We start from the raw sequence: 20,860 nt of genomic DNA, 5'->3' as shown, positions 1-20,860 counted from the left end.
CTTTAATTTAAGCAGTTTAATTAACTTTAAAGATCTACACAGAACTTGATTTCTGTTAACAGCACACCTGGGTTCAGATGGATAAACTTTGCCCCTTTGAGAATAATGAATATTTTTGTTTGATAAAGAGCCTATTAATACATTGACATTCACAGTTTCTAAAACCACACAGCATATAAGTAGTGAGGGGTTTTCCAACTGTGAGTGGATCAGAAACGTAGATGAACGACAGTGGGAACCCAGACATGCCTCCTGGGACACCTCCGTATCCAGACAGAGGAACCAGGAGAACCAGCCAGACATAGCAGATGAGATGAGATATAAAATAACAGACAAATGAAGAGGAGAAACTCCCAGGACTGAAAGAGGAAATCAACAGAACGTGGAAGACGTCTCCAGTGGATTGCAGGAATGACATCAATCTGAATCCAGAAGAATGCAGCCTTAGGAACCGAGAAGATCCTTCATCGACCAAAGCCCAGACCTCCACCGACCAGAGTCCAGAGAGTGAGGATATATACGTAGATATATGTAAGTAGTAGAAGAAAGTGTAGTTCACAAGGTTCCTAGAGGCCCAGGGTGTTTCTTGTTCTATATTCCTCCAAGTTCCACTCAGGTCTAGAATACAAAGTAGGGCACTTGCTGACATGAAGGTCACATTTATTTCAGTTAAAGACCTACTCACCACCCTGTACACATTATGACCATAGACCTACTGGAGACAGACCAGCGTCCTCTAGAAAGGGATGTAAATATATATAAATACAGACACATTACGTTACATATAAATATATACATACATACACATACATTATATACACATACACAGATATATGCACATTTACTACATCTTACAACGTAGATGTGTTTTAGATGTCTTTTATCAGACGTGCATGTAAAATATTTGTATGTAGTGTCTACTGTCATTTTCCGTAAATACAAACATTAAGCCACCAGTTCTATTTCGTTACACCATCTGCTGTAATTCTGTCCCATGGTGTTTAAGGCCACAGCTCATGGGAATCACAGCCAGAGGCAGCGCACGATTGGTTGAAGAGTTCAGTCATGTGCACTGTGCAATGTCCCACAGTACTGTAGCACCCCCTGGTGCTATAAACCCCTACAGAGCATGCTCAGAGCATAAACCCCTACAGTGTGTGTTCAGAGCATAAACCCCTACAGTGTGTGTTCAGAGCATAAACCCCTACAGTGTGTGTTCAGAGCATAAACCCCTACAGTGTGTTCACAGCATAAACCCCTACAATGTGTGTTCACTGCATAAACCCCTAGTGTGTGTTCACTGCATAAACCCCTAGTGTGTGTTCACTGCATAAACCCCTAGTGTGTGTTCACAGCATAAACCCCTAGTGTGTGTTCAGAGCATAAACCCCTAGTGTGTGTTCACAGCATAAACCCCTACAGTGTGTGTTCACTGCATAAACCCCTAGTGTGTGTTCAGAGCATAAACCCCTAGTGTGTGTTCACAGCATAAACCCCTACAGTGTGTGTTCACTGCATAAACCCCTAGTGTGTGTTCAGAGCATAAACCCCTAGTGTGTGTTCACAGCATAAACCCCTAGTGTGTGTTCACAGCATAAACCCCTACAGTGTGTTCACAGCATAAACCCCTAGTGTGTGTTCACAGCATAAACCCCTAGTGTGTGTTCACAGCATAAACCCCTAGTGTGTGTTCACAGCATAAACCCCTAGTGTGTGTTCACTGCATAAACCCCTACAGTGTGTGTTCACTGCATAAACCCCTACAGTGTGTGTTCAGAGCGAATGTTCCCCTTGTTATCTTTAAACATTGAACAAACCCAGCTGTGTTGGAGTACTTCAAGATAGGTTCACTAATTGCCAATTGATGTAATCCCAGTCATGTGTTGTGCATTTAGGGGTCAGACTCTATTCTTAAATTCTATTTATGTTGTGCATCAAGGTTTTTGCACTGGTCATATCTAATCTTTTACTCTGTTAACATACGCCACTTCACTGTACTTACCTTTACTGGATTATAGAGTTCACTTTTGTGTTACATATTAGACTTGGTTAAAGTTTTTCAATTCATGTACATGTTAGTCTATTTAGTGTACTTAGTTTATTAATGTTAGTCTATTTAATTCACTATTTAATGTTGTGTAGTTGATTAAATTTCACTAATCCACAGGCGTGCAGTTAAATCTCACTCCTAACCCACATGCGTGCGGTTAAATCTCACTCCTAACCCACAGGTGTGTGGTTAAATCTCACTCCTAAGCCACAGATGTCACTCCTATCCTGTGTGTATTCTATGCCTTTGGTGACCTGTGCTGCTATGATCATTTCACTGGTGCCAAAAGCAAAGGTGATAATAGTTATTGATTATTATTCAGCTACAGCAGCTGGTTTATAACAGCTGAAAAACAAATATTCACTCACAGCATGGTTTAGAACAGCTGGTTTAAGACAATGCACTGTACATATTTATTTACATACAAATGTTTACAACTCTTAAGCTTAATCAGAGTGTCCTATCACTCATGGTGTTCAGTACAGTTTAATGTTCATGTAACATTCACCAAGTCTTACCAATATGCAAATCAATATTAATCTAAAACTAAAGAACAAAGACAACAAATGAAATAAATTAGGCTAAAGAACATAAAACCCCTGAAACGTAAAAAAAAAAAAAAAAAAGCCAAAATGACCTCACTGAGAACAGCCATTCTGATTGGCTCTCAGCCCTTCATCACCTGACCACAGCGCACGGACACAGAGGTGGGTCTGCCCCGCAGCCCTGTAGCACCAGTTCAACCTGTCTGTGTCACAGCAACCACCGTCAACAGGGGAATTACATCCCATAACAGATCTGGCAACACAATCACTACACGTGTTGTGTAACGACGTGTGTCCATCACACGCAGCTTCGGGTCGTCATGGGAACAGGATTACTGTTGCAGATGCTTCATTCGCTGCTCTGCAATAAGACAAAAACGACGATGTAAAAAAATACTCATCTTACAGCAATATAATGTAAAGACTTCACGGGGAGAGACCACATTACCACGCAGGACGTCCATCACACCACAAACTTGTTCTTGGTGATGGAGCTGCTCTTTGTGGCCGTGTCCGCGTGAGACTGGTACCCTATAATGACCTTCGGAGGGACTCCCAGTCGGTCCTTATACACGCGCCTGCACAGACAAGCACCTCGTAAACACACAACTTAAAGAGAAAGAAAACATTTAAAAACACAGCAACAATCCCCTGGTTGAAGAGTAGTGGTGACAGGGGGAGTGTGTGTATGCTGAGTGTGTGTGTGTGTTCTGGGTCAATATATACTGAGGCTGGAGAAGTTAACACACTCACCAAAGTCATGCATGTAATCTCACACACGCATGACGGGCCAGTGCGATCAATCGACTGATCAAGTTACTTTCACCAGAAGAACACACCTGCTATTCCAGCACTGTAGCTATGCAGCTCACACACTGGTCCAGTCCGGATGATGCTTCCAGAACACCAGTTACCAGTGTACAGTCACACCCCTACACCAGTGTACAGTCACACCCCCACACCCCAGTCATACCCCTACACCAGTGTACAGTCACACCCCAGTCACACCCCTACACCCCAGTCACACCCCTACACCCCCACACCCCAGTCACATCCCAGTCACACCACCTACACCCCAGTCACACCCCTACACCCCCACACCCCAGTCACACTCCCACACCCCAGTCACACTCCCACAACCCAGTCACACCCCAGTCACACTCCCACACCCGTCACACTCCCACACCCCAGTCACACCCCTACACCCCAGTCACACTCCCACAACCCAGTCACACTCCCACAACCCAGTCACACTCCCACACCCCAGTCACACCCCAGTCACACTCCCACACCCCAGTCACACTCCCACACCCCAGTCACACCAGGCCAGACTAACTGGAGATCAAACCCACCACCCCAGGAGGACTGAAAGGTGTATACTGATTCCAGAATCGGGCACTGAGGTTCAGGCTGTTAGCGTGAGAAACTTCTGAAGGTGTTAACGTGGCTGTAGGCGAGGGCTGAAGATCCTACCCTATGTGTACAACAGCGTCTTTGTTCTCATAGTCTGTTGTCCAGATCGCAATTTTGTCTCCTTTTGCACGAACGTTGACAACAGCACCGCACACGTCATCACTGTGGTCGTCAAACGCCTCGCCCACCAGACACAGGAGCTGAGACCCAAATACAGAACTTTAATAAAAGCCACACTTCACACAAAATGCCTGATTAATAAAACACAAATAAAGAAAAACAGCAATCATACAACAATTTAATAAGCGCCAGGTATACAGAATAAACCTGATTAATAAAAGACAAATAAAGGTACACATGAAAAGATCAGGACACAAATCAGAACAACATTACTGGCTTTCAAATCAAAGAAACAAATCAAAATCACATACACAAAAAAATTTAATTTAATTTTAAAAGAGCATAAGACAGTAAAGATTGAGTTAATGGATCTATGGGAATGTATTTAGATCATGGAGAGTCCCCGTGTGATCTGAGCTTTGGGTCCAGGACAGTAGAATGACAACTCCATGTATCTGTGTGGCACCGTCAACATGTTTATCATCTGAGGGGTACTGGGTTAGAAATCATACTGCTGATAATCTCCGAGTACCAAATTCCAGTTTTAACTGTACCTGTAACTGTAACTGTACGGTGTAACTGTACCTGTAACTGTACCTGTACGGTGTAACTGTAACTGTACCTGTACGGTGTACCTGTACCTGTAACTGTACCTGTACCTGTAACTGTACGGTGTAACTGTACCTGTACCTGTAACTGTACGGTGTAACTGTACCTGTAACTGTACCTGTACGGTGTAACTGTACGGTGTAACTGTACCTGTAACTGTACGGTGTAACTGTACCTGTAACTGTACCTGTACGGTGTAACTGTACCTGTACCTGTACGGTGTAACTGTAACTGTACGGTGTACCTGTACGTTGTAACTGTACCTGTACGGTGAAACTGTACCTGTAACTGTAACTGTACGGTGTAACTGTACCTGTAACTGTACGGTGTAACTGTACCTGTAACTGTACGGTGTAACTGTACCTGTAACTGTAACTGTACAGACTGTTTGCATGCACTAATGTGATAGAACAGTAAAGGGGGAGATGTAGACACATTAAAGGTCCCCAAGTGTGCAGAGCTGAACAATGTGAAGTTCTCGAGGCATTTAGCACCGAAGCGTGTGTGTGTGTGTGTGTGTGCATCCGTGTGTGTGTGTGTGATGTGTTCGTCTGTGTGTGAGGTGTGTGTGTATGTGTGTGCATCCGTGTGTGTGTGAGGTGTTCGTCCGTTTGTGAGGTGTGTGTGTGTGCATCCATGTGTGTGTGTGTGTGTGTGTGTGTGTGTGTGTGTGTGTGTGTGTGTGTGTGTGTGTGTGTGAGGTGTTCATCCGTGTGTGAGGTGTGTGTGTGTAAGGTGTGCATGTGTATGAGGTGTGCGGCCGTGTGTGAGGTGTGAGTCCGTGTGTGAGGTGTGTGTGTGTGTCCGTGCGTGCGTGTGTGTGTGTGTGTGTATGGTCACCGTCTCCAGCCAGAACCGGTCCAGGTCTGTTTGAGGTACGTGTGTGAGGTGTGTCCGTGTGTGGTCACCGTCTGCAGCCAGAACCGGTCCAGGTCTGTTTGAGGTGCGTGTGTGAGGTGTGTCCGTGTGTGTGTGTGTGTGGTCACCGTCTCCAGCCAGAACCGGTCCAGGTCTGTTTGAGGTGCGTGTGAGGTGTGTCCATGTGTGTGTGTGTGTGTGTGTGTGTGTGTGTGTGTGTGTGTGTGTGTGTGGTCACCGTCTCCAGCCAGAACCGGTCCAGGTCTGTTTGAGGTGCGTGTGTGAGGTGTGTGTGTGTGTGTGTGGTCACCGTCTCCAGCCAGAACCGGTCCAGGTCTGTTTGAGGTGCATGTGTGAGGTGTGTGTGTGTGTGGTCACCGTCTCCAGCCAGAACCGGTCCAGGTCTGCGCGGCGCTGCTGTTTGTTGAGGGTGATGAGCCATCGTCCTCCACGTTTGTTCCTCTCATCCTCCCACATGGGCTCAATACCGTCCTACCAAACACAGTGGTCAGCGCCAAACACCCCTCACACACACACACACACACACACACACACACACACACACACACACACACACACACCTCACACACACACACACCCACCCAAACACCCCTCACACACACCCCTCACACACACACCCCTCACACACACACACACCCCCCTGACACATACCCCAAACCCCTCACACCCCCTCACACACACACACACACACACACACACACACACACACACACACCCCTCACACACCCCCCCCCACACACACACCCCTGACACACACCCCACACCCCTCACACACACCCTTCACACACACCCCTCACACATACGCACACACACACACACACCCCCACGTGCACACACACACCCCCACGCACACACACACACACCCCTCACACCCAAACACCCCTCACACACACACACACACCTCACACACACACACACACACACACCCCTCACATGCACACACCTCACACACGTGTCATACCTCACACACGTGTCATACTTCACACACGTGTCACCTCACACACACACACACACACACGTGGCACACACCTCACACACACACACGTGGCACACACCTCACATGCACACACCTCACACACATGTCATACCTCACACACACCCTCCTCACACACACACACACACACACACACACGTGTCATACCTCACACACACCACACACACACACACGTGTCACACCTCTCCCACACACACCCCTCACATGTTAGTTGTGCTTTCTCAGCAGCCACACACCACTAACACAGAAGGTCAGCTCTGCTCTGAAAATCAGCTCCTAACACACACACACACCTCACACCTCACACACACACACCCCCCGGTCAGCTTATAAATGCCTTCGTCCTCCGTTAAGGAGGTCACCCTCTCCCTCACACACGTATACACAGCTAAGCATCTCACACAGAGAAGCCCCATCGAAGTACTAACCTTGAACAGAGAGTAGTCACACCCCGACATCAAGTTACTCGATAACTGGATGTGATTGTACAGCCTGAAAAAACAAGAGGAATTATTTCACAAAACTGCTACATTGGTCTATCAGATCCACACAAGTACACAACAAAAAAGAGATCAGACATTCAAACAGAGGTCACAGGAGTCAGAAAGAGGTCAGACAGGACGGCGGAGGTCAGACAGGAAGAGGCTGGATTTACAATGGTAGGAACTGTCTGCTTTAGGAAGATCTGACCACCACTTTGTGTGTGTGGTAACTGGAACTAATTTGTAATCAAACGCTTAAGAGCTTTAGTGCAGTAACAAGTTAAACTGAACTAAGGACTCAGAATGTGAGGACGGTGAGTGCAGCCGGGCCTTAGCCGTTAAGGTGGCGGGCCTTAGCCGTTAAGGTGGCGGGCCTTTTCTGTTCGTGAAGATGTGGATCGGGAACTGAGCAGGAACTTACGCCCAAAAATCTTCAACCGTGTCGAACTTTGAGATGAGACGCAGGTTTGCTTGCCAGGTTTTACTTTTGTCATTTTTAAAGAACCACAAAGCCCATCTGAAAAACAAAACCGTTCATGACTGTAAACATCACTAACAGAGTAACTACACAACAGACACACATTAGCCACAGTAGGAACATTCACACCACCAGCTCACACACTCATTTACTGTAGGTGCAATCGTAAACACGCATCATCACCCACAATAATGACCCATTTAATAGTATTGTTTAAAAACTCAATGTCACTCCAAAGAGCGTAAAACAAAAGATCTTCCAGTGGAGCAATAAGAAGACATCGGTGACGGAGACGAGTGAACTAGCCATCACCCTCAGCAGCGACCCAGGAGCACACAGTCTCTACCTTAGAATACTCCAAATGCACTTACCTGTTCTGCAGTGGATGTTTAATGTAATCTTCAGGACTCACAATTTCTTGTGCAGATGTGTCATTTCTCTCCTCTTCTGAAATCTGTGTGTTTATGGTTATTTCCTACAAAACAAGGATGGGACACTTGTGAGGACATAATCACCCTATTCCAGGCATGAAAATGGGTCAGGGGTTAAAAAGGTGAGAAGACCGGGGGGCGGGACATGTGACGTCATGGGGATACGGCGACGGGGCGTTGACATGTGACGTCAGGGGTATACGGCGACGGCGGGGGGGGGTTGTTGGTGTACGGGGATACAGCACAGGTGATGCCAAATATTACGGAGCCCGTAAGGTGACATCATGTAAAAAATATAATAACGAGTGGCCACGACTTTCGAACAAGATAATTAAGTATTACTTTATATAAAGCCAGGTTTACCTTCCTTGGGCAGTCAGTTCGCGAACGTCCCTGGGATCTGCTTGCTTTGCTGTGAAAAAATAAACTTTGTTGCCGCGTGTGAAAGGCGACATTAGTATCTCCCACGCGTTAATAAGTCGTGGCCACGCGTTATTATTTTTTTACATGATGTCACCTTACGGGCTCCATAAAATATAGTAAAATCTATTAATTTTTTTTTACTGTCTTGTCAATGGATTCAATGTATGAAGCCAGATCCTTAAACGCGAGAAGCGGCTTTCGCCATTCCGGATGGCTCAGTCAAAACCATTACGTCTTAATGAACCAATAAATACATCAGCGGCGAAAATGAGTGTAAAAATACCAGGTTCACGTGTTTTTATTTTCTAACATGAGCTAAAGCACAGGGTAGACTCAAACGACAAGAGTTTACAACTTCATCTTCAACCTTTTCAGCCCTGGTGCGAATGTGATCCTCACACGTCCCTGGATTCACCAGTTACAACTACAGACACTAGAAAAAAATCTCGTTTCTTATTTTATGTCACCGTTAACTACACGGGGTTGACGCGAACTTAATAGGCTTATCTATCTACCTATTTATCACAAGAGCTTGTGGCTCTGACAGTATTCAACGCTGTAGCGAACGGCAGTAACTTTGTTTTACCGCAAAATATGAAAACGATTGAAACCATTAATAACCCAATTAAATCCACTGGTAAATGTACGATGTGGTAAATGTACGATGTGGTAAATGTTCGCTCTTCTGACTTGTCCGCGGTGTAGTGTAGCCGGTCTGTGGCTTTATGCTACTCCCTTCTGCGTTGTGTATGTGAGGAATAAAACTCTGGACACCGGAATCAGCTTCAGTCTGTGTATTCTGTATAAACACCATAAAAAGCAAAGCAAAAATATTCAACAGGCATCATCACTAGCTTCAACAGGCATGCCTCTCTCAGTCAGGTTCGCCACAGACTGAGGGAAAAATTGCGCCAAACGCGACAATAGGGGGAGTAACTACGGGTGCACAGACCGGACAAAAGGAATATACGCACTCCCATTGCCACACAGAACCGTAAAGAACTTTCAAAACAAAATAAAAATAAAGGAGGGATTTCTGTGAAATTAATAAAATAAATCACAAATACAACAAAATATAAACATCATTTTTTCCGTCTGCTACATTCACCCCTCCTAAATTTCACAGAAACCCAGAATGTATTAACAGTAATGAGAATCAACCACAATACCACATAGGAGCAAACATCTTTCAAAATCCGGTCCAAATTACCTTAAAGGAAATAATCCTAACTTCCAGTATATCAAACTACTTGCAAAACAAGTTCAGATAGAGCAGAAGTTGATCAGGCTTCAGCTCCTTCTTAGGAAATATGATGCCTTTTACACCACATATGACTTGGTACCTTCTTAATCAAATGTTCTTTCCAAAACAAAACTTACTCCAACAAAACCTGTCATTGTGACAACATAGGAATCCCCCTATTGTCCATTTTAAGACAAAGAAAACAAAGACTGTGACCTTCTATGAAGTTTGCCTCTCAGGGTGTTTGTGTGCTGCTTTTGCACCATAGACTCAATTAACCTGCTGACTGCTTTTACTACCCTGCCAGCCCTTGTCCTGACTAAACCAGGCGCTGTGCTAGCATTCTGACTTTCAGCTGCTTCTGCGTCCGTATCCATATCAGGCATTTCTGTCATGTCAGGATCTTGTACACTGTGGTCGTCAGTGTCATTAACAGGTGACTCAGGAATTACATCTAAGTCAGTTAGGTCTGGTGTTCTGTTAGGACTACGATCAACATCAGGCCCTATTCCTCCAGACATTCGTCGCCAATCATCTGGTCGCAAATCATGGGACAGGCCTCTAGTACTTTCACAGCACTCTTCCTCAGAAACGAGCTCCTCTGGAGTCTCTGATAAGGAAGTCCATGATTCTTCAGTGACGTCAGAGCCGTCTTCTCCAGAGCTATCATGGCCAGTAGCCTGAAGTTCATCCACTCTATCTGAATCATCTGAGATCATCTCATCTTGAGTGGCTTCCTGAATAGGCAGAAAACTCACATCGAGGATTAGATTTCGATGAACAACCTTGACTCTCCCGCGGTCATCTTCGATTTTGTAAATGTGTGTCTTAGGGTTACTGTCAATGATGGTGTATATGGTGGATTCCCACCTGTCAGCCAACTTCCTTTTCCCTCGTTCTCCCTTATTTGCAAGGAGGACTCTGTCCCCAATATTCAAAGCAACGCCCTTGGCTCTTTTATTATATTCATGAGCTTGCCTCTGTCTTTCTTTGGCTGCATGCTGTTGTGCAATTTGGGCAGCTTCATGCAGAGTTGACATCAGAGACTTGGCATAGGTGTTGTAGTCAACTATGATTGGGTCCTTTAGCACTTGCTTGAAAACCACGTCTATTGGGAGTCTAGGGACTCGACCAAACATAAGATAAAAGGGGGCATAGCCCGTAGTTTCGTGCACAGTAGCATTATACGCAAACGTCAAAGCTTGTATTTGCTGCGGCCACTGCTGCTTGGACTTCAGGGGCAAAGCACGGAGCATACTTCCCAGGGTTCTATTGAACCTCTCGGTTCCCCCATTCCCCATTGGATGGTACCCGGTTGTACGTGATTTGGCAACCCCTGACAATTTAAGAAGCTCAGCCACGAGCTCACTTTCAAAGTTAGCTCCTTGATCTGAGTGGATGCGCTGTGGGAATCCATAAACACAGAACACATTATCCCATAACTTTTTTGCCACTTGCTTCGCTGTTTGATTGGCACAGGGAAATGCATGAGCTAGTTTGGTATAGTGATCAGTGACCACAAGAACATCCACTGACCTTTGCTTTGCATCCTCTGCACTCCAAAAATCGATACAAACAAGCTCCATAGGGGCAGATGTAACTATACTCTCCAGGGGTGCCCTGGCTGCAGGTTCAGGGGTTTTAGCTAGTATGCACCGCTCACAGCATCTTATATATTGTCTAATGTCCCTTTCCATTCTTGGCCAGAAGAAGCGCTGCCTTGTGAGATGAAGAGTCCTAGCCTGACCTTGATGTCCGGCCATGTCATGCAAACCGGATAAAGCCTGTTGTTTAAGACTTTCTGGAAGTACAAACTGAGACCTTCTTTGCTTACTTGTCACATCTCTTGTCACCCTGAAGAGCACTCCATTCTGGATGCTGAGCTTGTCCCACTGCTTTATTAACATCAGAGCTGCAGAATTCAACATGCTTCTTTCTCGTCGGTTTGGTTGCCTTTTCTGCTCTACAAAGGGGAGAACCTTCGATATTATAGGATCTTGCTCCTGACACTGCCGCAGTTCATCGAGGGTGAGTGTTTGAAGTGTATCTTGCCCTGGGAATGTAACCTGGGGAGAAGATTGTAGAAACTGGACTGCTCGAGACTCCGCCGCTGCCTCCCACTCAGTGTGAACTTCCAAAAGAGCCTTGACATCACCATGAGTTACTTTATCAAGATCTTCCCCATGTTCGCCGGCCTTCTCTATCATCTGGATACCCTGAACTCTAGTTCGAAAGACATCCTGGATTCCCTCTTCTTCTGTTCCTTCAGCTTCTTTCAAAAGGGTAGCATATGGCTCACTGATTACTCTCCTTCCCACAGTAAGAGCAAAGGGGTCCCGGCTGAGTGCATCTGCGATGATGTTCTTTGTTCCTGGTATGTGTTTTAAGTCAAATGTGTAGGGGGCGAGCTTGGCCACCCAGCGTTGTTCGCAGGCATCAAGCTTGGGTTTGGTCATAATATATGTCAACGGATTATTGTCTGTCCAAACTGTAAATGGATGGCCCTTTAACCAATGGCTGAATTTGTCGCAGACACTCCACTTCAGCGCCAAGGACTCTAATCTATGGGCGGGGTATCTCTTTTGGGCATTGCTGAGAGTTTTACTCGCAAATGCGATGGGCCGTGCCTTGGTCTCACCAGCTGAGATCTGTGACAAGACGGCCCCAAGACCATCAAGTGAGGCATCGACTGATAGTATTAGAGGTCTGCTAAAATCAGGATGGGCAAGGACTACACAGTCAAGCAGCTTTTCTTTGAGTGAGAAGAAGGCTGATTCACATGCATTTGTCCAGTCAGAAGCTTTAAGTTTTCTAAAGGTCCCTGCATTTTTGTGTAGCTTTACAGCCTTTCCCTTCCGTTTCTGCCCAGCTGTGAGAGCAAACAAGGGCTTGGCAATAGATGAGCAGTTGGGAATGTAATGTTGGTAGTAAAAGACCATTCCTAAGAATGATTTCACCCTGCGCACTGAAGGAGTGCAACCATCATCTTCCATTAGGTCTTTTGTAGTCATCCTGACAATTACATCTACCTTGTCTGGATCAACGGCTACTCCATCCTCGTTCACAATGTGACCAAGGAATTTCACAGATTTCCTCAGGAGATGGCATTTCTTGGGACTTAACTTTAGGTTGTGCTCCCTTAAACGCTTCAGGACTAGCTCTAATCGACTAAGTGCTTCTTCTTCAGATGGAGCATAAATAAGAAGATCATCTAGGTAACATAAAAGGCTGCTGAAATTCAAGTCCCCAAAAACACTCATCATCATCCTCATAAAGGAGGCGGGGCTATTTGAAAGTCCCTGCGGCAATCTGTTATACTCATGAAGGCCTAGGGGTGTAGTGAAGGCAGTATACTTCTTGTCCTCTTCATGCAACGGTAGGTTATAAAACCCGGACGTCAGATCCATTGTGCTAAAAAAGGAATTCCCACCCAACGCTGCCAAACAATCGGACTGATGGGGTAGGGGATGAGCGTCCTTAATGGTTCTTGCATTCAGCCATCTGAAGTCTGTACATATTCTAAGACTTCCATCCTTTTTCCACACCATCACGAGTGGAGAAGCATACTCACTCATTGACTTTCTGATGATCCCCTGTTCCTCCATTTCTGTGAGCACCTGTCACAGTTTTTGGTAATGCGCTGGTGGCACACGGCGGTATGGCAGGCGAAAGGGACGATCGTCTGTCAGTCGAATGCGGTGTACAAAGTCTTTGGCTTCCCCACAGTCAAGGTGGTGCTTTGAGAATACGTCTTGATATGTTTCGAGCATCTGCACTAACTGAATTTTTGTTGGCAGGGTAGCTTGGCAAGATTCTATGTCGACGTCACCCAAGCCTGCTTTCTGAAGCCTTTCCTTCAAATCAGCTATGCTGGTTTCGTCGCTTGTGGGTTCTTTAGAACGTGTCTGAATTTGACAAGAGCTCTCAAGAATTGAAAAGTCTTCGGCAGCCAAACAAGGTTGAACATCTGCCAACTTGCAGTTCCTCTTTAAAGTGATGGCCTTTTCTGTGGGGTTGGTGATTTTCATAGGGATCCAACCATCTCCCCAAAGTGGGGTGATAACTCGGCCCACTAAAATATTTCTAGGCACGGACCTTGAGGACGTTGGCTCTACCACCACCGTGCTTCCTGGCGACATAGGCACATCTCTTGGCAGACGACCCCACACCAAATACTCCTGTCTTGGAAGCAGAGTGACAGCTTGGGTCAATTTAGCAGTGCCAACCTTGTCTGGAACCTTCTCGCCTCTCCATCTAGTAAGACATGACATCAGTTCAAGGAACTGTTCACATTCATCAGATTTTTGTGTATCTTCTCGTGAAACTAATTTCCAATAGTCACTATCTCTTTTCATTTGATGCATGACATGCTTCAGGACATTGGTGCCAATAATGATGTCATCATTCTGACCGGGCACTACCAGGATTGGTACCATACACTTTACCCCATACAGACTCAATTTGACTTCATACATACATTTGGGCTGCACCTGTTGTCCTCCACAACCAACAAGGATGACTCGCTCTGTTAACTGCCCTTTCTCTGAAATAACATTTCCTCTGAGGAGTTTTCCCTCAGCATCTTCACTCAGTGTGCAAGCCATCGAACCTGAGTCAAGCATCCCTTTTAGCTGATACACGTCATTGATAGTGACAGGGGCATGGTATAGTTCGCTGAAAGACTCTATCCTCTGTAAGTTTTGTGCAATTACTTTACAGTCGCTTGGAAGAGACTGACACACGTCCATATATTGTTTCTCTAAATCATTAATGAGGGTTGATTCTGTAACACCCACATGTCCCCTCCCCACATGTAGGTTGTCTAGTTTAACTGCGGCTCCAGGTCCCCACCTTCGGGTGGCTTATGGCGCATTTCCACTAGGGCCTGCTTGGCGCGGTACGGTTCGATACGGGTCGGTTTGTGAGTGTTTCCATTAGTACCAGGACCCGTTTAGCCGGCCCCTTTGGGTACTTTTTTCGTACCGACTCGCTCGAGGTTCTAACCGTTCCGAAGCGGTACAGTTCTGTGACGTGGAGGAACAGCATGACACTGATTGGCCAGGGAGTGTCGTCACAGGGTGCGTCAGGAGAGCGACTCCTCCGCTATGCTATGGACTCCTCAGCCATTTTTAAAACCCAAGGAGCGAAGTCTGTTCCCTGGTCAAACGCCGAGATACAAACCTTTCTGTTAATAATCAGCGATCAAAAAATCCAGGGTGAACTGGACGGGGGCACTAGAAATGTAAAGGTTTTTAGCGATGTTTCCGCGCTAATGGCCACTCATGGCTACCAGCGGTCCGTTCAGCAGTGCCGGTCGGTCCAAGCTAAAAAAGCTTAACGCGATTACCGGGCGGTGAAGGACCATAACGGACGCAGCGGAGCAAACCGCAAAGACTGGAAATGGTTCCAGCAAATGGATGTCGTATACGGTCACCGGCCAGCCAGTAACGGAAGAGAAAACGTGCTGGACACGACGATGTCGGTGCTGGAGGCCACGGAGAATGGTGAGTGTATTGTGATTTCACAGTTTTACTACTAGGCTCGTAAAAGATGTAATATGAACGTAATATGAACGCATCTATTGTAAACGCAGGAATTTAGAGCTGTGTTTGTAGTTAATGTTACCACCACAGTCACTACTGTACAATAGCTAGCTCTTAGCCTTGCTAGTTAGCTGTAGCCATAGCAGCGATGACGTGCTACACATTTTGTGCAGTTACGCTATATTGTTGTTGCTTTCACGGGAATACTTGTGTTTAATATTTGTTATTTTTTACGTTCAAGATTCCCCTTCCATTGACGAGGCGAGCGGAGTTGGCGGAAAATGTTTCCTTCAACCGGGCTTTCCTCGGGGTGCTTGGCGAACTTGTGAACACCATGCGAGACAGACGCCAGTAAAAGCACACAAAATGTTGCTTGTAGTACTATAAATATTTATTTCATATAAAGCTATACGTATATATTTGCTTTTTGCACTTTTTTAAACTATAACTATAATTTACATATGTTGTACTTTAAATATCTATTTCATAATAAAGTTTGATTTCATTTGATTGTATGACTGATGCTTTTTATGCAGGGTGTATTCAGCCTGTTTGAGTAATACCAAATTATTATCAATAATTAGAGCAACCACATACAATAATGAAGATAAAGATAAATAAGATACAATAATGCTATTTGTTAAGGGGTGTTGTGCCGGTGTTGTGGTCGCATACAAATGATGTCACGACACTACAACCCGCGCGCCAACAGCGACTCCACCCACATTGGGGTGGTTCACCATTGTAATGGAAACACAACGCGACCGTACCGTTCCGTTGCGAAGCGACCCGTATCGAACCGTACCGCGCCAAGCAGGCCCTAGTGGAAATGCGCCATTAGAGACCTCCTTAGATATAGGTCCTGTCTTGCGTTTTGACTTCCAGCACTGTCTTTTCCAGTGGCCAGACTTGAAACACGACAGACACAGACCTTCCTGTCGACAGTGCATGGTTGTTGTGTGCTCATCAGACTCACACACCCTGCATCTCATCTGCTTTTGGGAAGGCTGCACAAAGACTGTTGCCTGATCCTTCTGTTCGAGAGCACGATCTAGCAGGCCAATCAGAGACTGCACACAGCCACTGTCAATCTGAAATTGTGAGGTCGTAGCCTTCTCAGGAGCCTCGTCAAAAGATTCTTTTGCAACATGGGTCTTCTCACCCTCAGGTAGTGAAGTTTGTAGGTGAGCCCCAACATGGGAAGACCTACTCATCTTTGTTTGACATTTGGCCCGTGCTTCTCTCTGATGTTCGGTCAGACGTTCCTGAATTTCACTAGCAGTCCATTTATCAGCTGCCTTGAACATCAGGATGTTTGAGAGAGCTGGGTCAGGACAATGCTTTACAAACATCATGGTGACCTCTCGACTTGGTTCTTCAATGCTACGGCCCTGCCTTCTAAGGCATTCATCAGCTACGTCCACTGCTTTATTAGACGAAGCCAGTAGTCCATTACATTTTCAGAAACATGGGGAACGGTATTATAAAAGTCAGCGAGGGGCATGGAAGAATAAGTCACCTCACTATAATGCTGTTTCAGTATGTCCAAGATTATCTTAGGGTTCTCAGATGGGTTTAAAGACGAGTCGTTACGTAACGTCACTCGTACAACATCCTTGGCTCTCCCCATTAACTTAGACATAATCTCCTGAGAATGCTCACTGACTGGAATTCCCCTTTTTCTCAGGTAATGTTCTACAATCTCCTCCCATTCATGTATTGAGTACTTGTCTGACCCATCTCCCCTAAAGAATGGGGGTTCCTTTACATCTGCGGCCATTATTAGTTTGACTCCTGTCATGTTTAGTTCAGCACGTGTTTGGTCTGACTCTGCACTCCGTGTCTGTGCAGTATTATTTTGAGTTGCGTTATTATTTTGCATGCCAGACCCTCCCTGTAGCTGTGAGGCAATGTTGTGTCCAATCTGCTGAGCTAACTGGGTGATGAGGTTCTCTAGGTCTGTTCTGGGTGCAGGCTGGCTAGTGGGTGGGGTTTCAGAACATAACTGAGTAGAACAGAAAACAGGAGGACCTGGTGGGCGCCGGCGGATACCCTTAACAGGCGTCTGCTCTACATCTTTCCACAACCTCCCCCTTCCTAACCCAATAGCAAAATCATCCATGACAGGTAAACTATCCCCACTCTTTTCAGTAAAATCTGTCATAATCACAAAGTCTGTTAACACTTGACTTGAGGCAAAAACTTAGTGTTTAGAAAAAAAAAACAATTAAACTGTCCATCAAACACACAGATAACAGATACCAGCAACCCTCGGCGATCACACTGGCGATGATCTGGACTGAAGGAGATCCGGGTCACGGCACCAATGTAGCCGGTCTGTGGCTTTATGCTACTCCCTTCTGCGTTGTGTATGTGAGGAATAAAACTCTGGACACCGGAATCAGCTTCAGTCTGTGTATTCTGTATAAACACCATAAAAAGCAAAGCAAAAATATTCAACAGGCATCATCACTAGCTTCAACAGGCATGCCTCTCTCAGTCAGGTTCGCCACAGACTGAGGGAAAAATTGCGCCAAACGCGACAATAGGGGGAGTAACTACGGGTGCACAGACCGGACAAAAGGAATATACGCACTCCCATTGCCACACAGAACCGTAAAGAACTTTCAAAACAAAATAAAAATAAAGGAGGGATTTCTGTGAAATTAATAAAATAAATCACAAATACAACAAAATATAAACATCATTTTTTCCGTCTGCTACAGTAGCACTAGGTCCTGCTTCTCGTCCCGCTTAGCAGTAAATGAATAACATGAATGAAGAACGTTCGTATGATTGAAACGCTATTTGGCCTCCATGAAGGTTCTGGGCGGAAACTGCTGGCCAACGTCATTGAAATAGCCAATTCTGTTTGCTTATTAAGTCAATATGATAATTAAAATATATACATATAACCTCCCGACCCCCCCCCCCCCCCCAAAAAAACAAAAAACTCATCGGATCTACACGATTCACGTAGGTCACCCTTTTCAACTTCAAAACGGCGAATTTCACCGAAAGGTGACAGATTCTCATGCCTGCCCTATTCAGTTGAGACTCAAAGTAACCAGAGCTGTGGCGTCTCCATTTGGTGATGTATGGATCACTGGGACGAGCCCAACACAGCTCAGCCTGACCAAGAACCGTTCTGATGATCTGCTTTGCTTTAAAAGTAAATACACTGTTAAAAAACATAAATGTACATAAAAGTACATTTGGGACAACTACACAATTCAGTACATGAAAACAACCCGCAAAATGATCCACTCACACACTCACACACACACACACACACACACACACACACACACACTCTTACTCCACGGACATTACGGTAAAGCCACACTGTGTCTTGAATGAAACTTGCTTTTAGACGCCAAAGCTTTTGTTCCTGCCATGAGCTAATAAATAATAAATACTGATATTGTAAAACACACCAGCTACCAATCACCACACTGCCATAATGAAACCACTCACAGCTCCTCTGTATTAAAGGTGATTTTACACCTCACTCAACACATAATGCATCCTCACTCAGCATACACACACACACACACACACACACACACACACACACCCATCCTCACTCAGCATATACACACACACACACACACACACACACACACACACACACACACACACACCCATCCTCACTCAGCATACACACACACACACACACACACACCCATCCTCACTCAGCATACACACACACACACACACACACACACACACCCATCCTCACTCAGCATACACACACACACACACACCCATCCTCACTCAGCATACACACACACACACACACACACACACACACATCCTCACTCAGCATACACACACACCCATCCTCACTCAGCATACACACACACACACACCCACACCCATCCTCACTCCACACACACACACACCCATCCTCACTCCACACACACACACACACACATTTGTGATGCACTGCTGTGTTATCCAACAAGGTCCAACACACACACACACACACACACACATTTGTGATGCACTGCTGTGTTATCCTACAAGGTCCAACACACACACACACACACACACACACACACACACACACACACACACACACACACACACTCACACACTCTCTCTCTAGCCAAGAAGTTTCCACCAGTTCTTTACAGCCGACAGTAAAACACGGTAATTATACACACATCTCACGACCACACAGACAAAAACACACCGAACCGAACCTGCAGACCCGGTCCGGGTGACCCAGCTGGGCCGATACCCGCCCGACACACCGGGACCGCGCAGCACAAGACGAACACAGCAGCCCGTTAGAACCGAGCTACACACACACACACATACACGGTTTAACTGCGTCTGCGGCCGACACACACACACCTCCACCCACACACACACACCACACCCACCCCACACCTCCACCCTTCCTCCGCCCGTTGTCTCTCTCACCGGTTCGGCAGCCGCCATGTTCCGAGAGCGCGGAGCCCCGACCCGGAGATCCGCGATACAGACCCGTGCTCTGCGCATGCGCGGCGGCCCGTCAGCCCCGCCCCTTCCGTCTAGGACCCACGTGTGTTTACGTGTGTACACGCAGCACGTTTGATCTGGAGACGAACCGGGACGGTCTGGACCTGAGACGGGACTGCAGCGCTGAGATGATTCAACACATCACACGTCTGATTAACCACTTTATAAAATAAGAGTTGAGATTATTAAACACACCACACGTCTGACCATCTCTGAAAATAAAACTGGTGGATTGTGTAACACTGTTGGCGTCTTGTTTAAATGCTGCATTCACACAGTTGTAGTTTAGTGGGCCTATAATAGAAATGTAGTCAGGAGTCAGGTTTCTGTGTCTGTCGGCAGCCTGTCAGGTAGTCAGATGTGTCAGTGTCTCTGTCAGTGATTCAGTGAGTCAGCCAGTCAAGAGGAGTGTTTCTCTGTCCGCAGGTGTCTAACAGTCAGGAGACGTGTCTCCCTGAGTCTGTCAGCAGATGTCAGTCAGTCAGTCTCTCTGGAGCCGATTATAGTGGCTTTTCCGCCAGCTCCATCATCTCTATCAGTCTTGCTGCATTTAGCAGCTCTGCAGAACCATGAATCCATGTATGAAAACGTTCCTAGTACCTCCAGTCTCCATGACTACATGAGCGACGATGCTGGTGTCCCACAGCTCCCAGTAATCCCCCATTACTCCCAGTAATCTCTTTTGGGAGACAGTATTTTATTTTTCAGTATGTGACATTCCTGTATTACAGAGACAGCTGGTGTCCCTCAACATGAATGGACCAGCTACATCGAAGCAGAAGAATCAAAGGTCAGGACACACGAGGGTCAGAAGAGATTTCTGAGTAACCTTAGGGAAGCCTGGTCAGCTTGATCTTCCAAAAGAACATGAAAGTACAAAGATACAGGCCAGTTAGGAGAGCCACAGGTGAAAGTACCCATCAGTCCAGGACCGTTACCGTAGTAACGTGCAGGCAAACTTCTTCAGTCTACGGTTAGTTTGAATCACCAAGTTTATAATCAGTTTTTTTTCAATTCTGTCCAATTTTGTGGAGCCATGACAGCAGGACCAGAGTGGACTGGAGTGGGCCGGGGGGGGGGGTGCCCGAGTGGGCCGGAGTGGGCCCCGTTTCAGCCCAGGAGTTTCATGCCCAAATCCGGC

At 46.1% G+C, this 20,860-nt stretch overlaps 1 protein-coding gene and 1 long non-coding RNA gene across 4 annotated transcripts; one reads left to right on the top strand and one right to left on the bottom strand.

Annotated features, from left to right (window-relative positions):
- Positions 1-43: 43 nt before the first annotated feature.
- eif4ea (eukaryotic translation initiation factor 4ea) lies at positions 44-19,726 on the bottom strand. 3 transcript variants are annotated; one of them, XM_077021022.1, is made up of 9 exons: positions 19,642-19,716; positions 17,473-17,631; positions 7,942-8,045; positions 7,514-7,609; positions 7,039-7,102; positions 5,974-6,087; positions 4,069-4,208; positions 3,044-3,173; positions 44-2,956 (listed from the first exon to the last, which is right to left on the bottom strand). In XM_077021022.1, exons 1-8 carry the CDS (start codon positions 19,657-19,659, stop codon positions 3,059-3,061), a joined length of 810 nt encoding a protein of 269 aa, XP_076877137.1. In that variant the 5' UTR covers positions 19,660-19,716; the 3' UTR covers positions 44-2,956; positions 3,044-3,058. The 3 variants fall into 3 exon arrangements, with proteins under 3 accessions (XP_076877137.1, XP_076877138.1, XP_076877136.1); XM_077021023.1 differs by lacking the exon at positions 17,473-17,631 and having other exon boundaries at positions 47-2,956; positions 19,642-19,726; XM_077021021.1 differs by lacking the exons at positions 44-2,956; positions 3,044-3,173; positions 4,069-4,208; ... (2 more) ...; positions 7,514-7,609; positions 7,942-8,045 and adding an exon at positions 9,204-13,921 and having other exon boundaries at positions 19,642-19,723.
- Positions 14,535-15,725, top strand: LOC143526552 (uncharacterized). Its single transcript, XR_013133892.1, has 2 exons — positions 14,535-15,171; positions 15,452-15,725. It is a non-coding gene; the product is annotated as an uncharacterized LOC143526552 (long non-coding RNA).
- Positions 19,727-20,860: the final 1,134 nt, after the last annotated feature.

This window comes from Brachyhypopomus gauderio, chromosome 11 (assembly GCF_052324685.1).
Source record: "Brachyhypopomus gauderio isolate BG-103 chromosome 11, BGAUD_0.2, whole genome shotgun sequence".
Taxonomy (NCBI): domain Eukaryota; kingdom Metazoa; phylum Chordata; class Actinopteri; order Gymnotiformes; family Hypopomidae; genus Brachyhypopomus; species Brachyhypopomus gauderio.
This window is presented reverse-complemented; position numbering and strand designations above follow the sequence as displayed.

Coding starts and splice junctions, on each gene's coding strand:
- eif4ea (XM_077021021.1), bottom strand. CDS start 13,272: ATGGAGGAACAGGGGATCATCAGAAAGTCAATGAGTGAGTATGCTTCT.